Source organism: Stegastes partitus, unplaced genomic scaffold, assembly GCF_000690725.1.
Source record: "Stegastes partitus isolate 25-593 unplaced genomic scaffold, Stegastes_partitus-1.0.2 Scaffold2147, whole genome shotgun sequence".
NCBI lineage: Eukaryota > Metazoa > Chordata > Actinopteri > Pomacentridae > Stegastes > Stegastes partitus.
Genome location: NW_007579878.1, coordinates 18,167 through 22,682, shown reverse-complemented (window position 1 = coordinate 22,682; position 4,516 = coordinate 18,167). Strand labels below are relative to the sequence as shown.

Sequence of the window (4,516 nt, the reverse complement as noted above, 5' to 3'; positions counted from 1 at the left end):
GGATGATGGCCGTACCGCCTCATGGGTTTGTGAGCAGTCCTCCACTGCAGAGTCTCCTGGTCCGGACGGTCCACCGCTTCCTTCTGCTGTGGCCACCCCGGTTGCGGATGTTGCTGCCGCTGTTGCAGACTCCCCTGCAGTCTTTCCCGCTCCCTTCCCCTGCCCTACATCTGCCTGCTTGATTCCACCTCAAGCGTCAGATACAGAAAGTCTGTTCACCTCTCGATTCGGCAGAGTTCTTAGGCCTGTGTGTCGGTTGATTGAATCCATGACGCAACTTGAGTCCATTCTAGGGGTTGAGCAAAAATCCCACGCCGTTATTCATGTGTGAATCATGCACGTCAATGATATACTTTATTTTTTTTAATTATTTTTCTTTTCTTTGTGTGGCGTGTTCTTTGGCCTCTCTTGATGCTGTTTTGGTAATGTACTGCTGCATGGAATCCAATTTCTGGTACCCACATTGTTTTGGCCTGAACATGTGTGGTGTATAAGGCACCTCATTTTGTCCAAGGAGTGTTTTGAGTTTTTGCTGGGCGCCAGGCAGGACTCTAACTCTCTTATCCTTTTGTTAGGAAGTGTGTGTCACTGACTAATTCTGCTTTGTTGTGTACTTTTTGTTGTGGCCAGAAGTTTTAAATGTGTGTTGTTATGCTTCCCAGAATTTTGTGTAATTCTAGGGGGGTGAGTGTAACAGGATCAGTCATACAGCAGCAGTTTCATATTAAATATATATTGTTTTATTAGTTATACATACTGTATTATATATTATTTTACTGATTTTTTTATTATTACTCATAATCAATAGAATTCCACAAAATCTGGCTTGCTTTGGTTTTGGTGTGGAACCGTTCACTTTGGGGTCTTAGTACCCCACGTTCGTTTTTCTGGTTACTCACCGTACCCCTATAAAGGAGTTTTTCCCGCCTTGCCTCTCCCCTTTAATACATGTATCTGACGGGAGAGGTAAGCGAGACGGTGCTGCTGTTGTCTGTGTCAACCGATGTAAATAATATCATTTGTAGGTTTATTTTCCCAGTTTTGATGTGTTGTTCTGTTCTTTAATTTCTGTAACAGTACAAGCTGAGACTGACAACGGGTTTTATGGTTGTTTTGTCGTCTGTCAAGGTATGTACTGTATTTACTGTATGAATGAATGGTGAATGTTTCCCGCCTTACGCGGCCCCGCGGCCCCTTTAATACATGTATCTGACGGGAGAGTACAAGCTGAGACTGACAACGGGTTTTATGGTTGTTTTGTCGTCTGTCAAGTTTGTGAAATGTCAATAAATTAGATCGCATCAAAAAGGATCCGACTCATCACAACGCAGAGTCAAGATTCCACCGGTTACACTCACATTGTCTTTAAATTGATTTGGTTTCTGTGGTTCTAAGTTTTAATATTGAAAATCGTCAGGGAAATGTATGTTATTATTATTATTGTAGACCTCTAACTGTAATATTTAAACTTGGGTGAGTTTTTTATTTGTTTTTAACCAGAAAGCACTTTGACTGAGCAGCTGTGGTTTTAAATGAGCTGTATAGATAACTGTGACTTGACTAGACGCTGAGATCTGATCAACAAATCCCACAGATGACGTATGCGGTGATAAATTAGGAATCAAAGTCTTTGTCAAAACAGGAGAAACTGCCATGGTTTCTGTTTTGATCTTTTGCTGGTGTGTATGTGGTATTTTGTAAACAATTTTAGGAATAGAAAAGTGAATTACAGTATAACAACAGGTTGGGCTTGTAGTAAGATCCTAGCCAGAATCAGAAGATAGCAAATTCAAAAGGAGCCAAAGTGTTGAGCAGCAATAATGAGTCAAACACAGGAATAACTGTTGAGTAGTCACTCATATATTTTTACAGTGGATAACTAAAATATTTAATTTGTAAAAAAAAAAAAAAAAAAAAAGGAAAGAAAGAGATAAAACAATGACCAAAATTATCAGAAATAAAACAAACTGTGCACACTTAAACCAAATAAAAGTGTTCATACAAATGTAGTGTGAATGTAGGTGGGTGAGTGTGTGTATGGATATCTCTGTTGTAGTGAGTTTTCCTCAAAGTGGTTGGCTCGCCATCTGTCACGACCGGAATCTCGTCCTGGTCCTCCGATTTTCTCGTCCTCTCAAAAAACCTGACCGTTGCTCTATATCAGAGCCAAACACGCTGATGTCGGTAGCTGCAGCGGCTCTCCGGATGGAAGGTAAGTGGTTAGCCTGTGCGAGACCAAGCTAGCATTAGCATGGACGACGACGATAACCGCCAGCAAGCTTTCTCTTTTGACTCGTCTTACCGACGTAACTTCTCTCCTTCCTTCAGTCACTCGGCTTCGGATCTCCAGTAGGTAAGTGTGCTAGCTTTAACTGGGTATTTTCCTCTCTTTTCTCTGCGTTTCTCTGTCTTTTTAGCAATAGCTTCCCTCTCTCTCGTGGCTGAGATGAGAAAAAGACCCCAAGACCAATGTGCCTGCACTTCACCTCCGAGCCGACGACTGAACGTGATCTGTGTAAACTCTGATTGGCTGTTGAGGCAGGTACCCCACGTGGGTGAACTGAGAGGCGCATTCCAATACAATCGGACATTTAACCGTTTGCCGATGCAAACAAATAAAGAAAATATACAGTCTCTTCTTTTATTACTGGTCTAATGTAATTGTGTTTTTTTCCATCTGGATTACAATTTTGTTAAAAAAGAGGTCTGACTGATGATGTGCATTCTCAATTTTCAGTTTGACTTCACTGGCTAAACTTTGTCACGATGCTGTGTATGTGGAAAACTTCAGTCTAAGTGTTTCTGGCAAACAGTAAAAATATATATTCACTGTTCATTTCTGAAAAAACATCTCAATGTTGTCTAAATCGATTCACTTTATATATGACTACACTGAGTGAAAGATATAGAATTAAAATCCAAATGTCATGTTGAAATATTTCACCTTTTAATGACCTTCATAGATCATTTAACAATGTGTGTAAGGAGTTTCACCAAATGAAGCGATTCCTGGAACAATTCAACAAACAGGATCTGAAACTACATTTGCAGTAAAAATTCAAATACTGCTGTTAAAACTTCGAATAACACAACACCCAACACAAAACCTTGTTGAAATGCCTGTACTTATTTGTGTCTACATGTTCTTTTCTTAATCTTTTATCCTTCAATGTAAGGATACAACTCGAAGAAATCTGACCTCTGTACAGAGAATGGTTACTACATCCAATGTAATTGGGTTCATTGATTACTGAGACAAAGGGGCAGAACATTATTTATGTATAGTATTCGTGAATATTCAGATCTCAAATTGATATCCGATACTACCACAACGAACGAATATTCGGATATTCAGATGTTAGTGTGCAGTCCTACCGGACTCATAACGCTGGATGGATTTCACCTCGCCAGAGCGGACTGGAATGTGAGGGATAGTGGTAAGAGAAAGGGAGGGGGCCTCGCGATGTATGTGAATGAGAGATGGTGCAATGCTGGGCACATTAGTGTTAAAGAGCGGCACTGCACAAAGGATGTAGAAATATTGGCAGTCAGTCTTCGTCCGTTCAATATTCCCTGGGAGTATTCACATGTAATTGCTATTACAGTGTACATCCCTCCCTTGGCTGATGCAACTGCAGCCTGTGAACTCAACCGCAGTGAAGTGTCCCTGCTGCAAACATCACACCCTCAGTCTCATATCATCATCTCTGGAGACTTCAACCACATATCTCTCTCTGCCACTCTCCCCATATTCAACCAGTACGTGACCTGCCACACCAGAGACAGTAAAACCTTGGACCTACTGTATGTGTAGCAGGATAGTCCTGGGCTTGTAAGCCAACCATGGCGCATTAGCCTAGCCTGACTCCGAAGTACTGGATTTCAGATTTCTGACACTTGGACCTGTTTAGCTTCAAGCCTGAAGCTCTGATGATCTGCATGACTGCTCTGAGATTTTGGTCATGGTCTTCCTTGTTCTTGCCGAAAAACCAGGATGTCATCCATCACTACAACCGTGCCTGCATGATCCTTCAACAGGGTGCTAATCTTCTTCTGGAATAAAGGCAGCCTTCAGAAACAGAAACGACCCACTGGGGTTATAAAAGTAGTTAGCTTCCTACTTTTGGCATTGAGTGGTATTTGCCAGAATCCACTGGAGGCATCCATTGTGGAAAAGAGTGGCGCCTCAGACAGCTTCAGTGCAATGTCCTCTCGAGAGGGCAATATGTACCTCTCATGTTTCACAGCTTTATTAAGCTTGGTTAAGTCCACACAGATCCTAGGCTTTTTATTCTTTTTCAGCACCGGCACCATTGGAGCACACCACTCGGTGGATTCTTTTGCTTCCTCAATAATGCCCGATGTCTCCATCCTTTTTAATTCCTCCTCCATCAGAGGCAAGATAGGAAAGGGGATGCGGCGTGGAGTAGCGATGCTATATGGTTTAGCATCGGGCTGGAGCTCTAGTTTTACTGGAGAGCAGTTAAGTAATCTAATGTCCCCAAAAACGTCTTCA

General features: G+C 41.8%; 1 protein-coding gene across 1 annotated transcript in view; it reads right to left on the bottom strand.

The window, feature by feature from the left end:
• LOC103374114 (zinc finger protein OZF-like) overlaps positions 1-4,167 on the bottom strand; it is a 38,719-nt gene extending 34,552 nt beyond the window's left edge. Inside the window, exon 1 of the mRNA XM_008304148.1 lies at positions 4,122-4,167. Coding sequence (XP_008302370.1) covers positions 4,122-4,167 — 46 coding nt within the window. The remainder of the gene's footprint in view (positions 1-4,121) is intronic.
• Between the last annotated feature and the right edge of the window lie 349 nt (positions 4,168-4,516).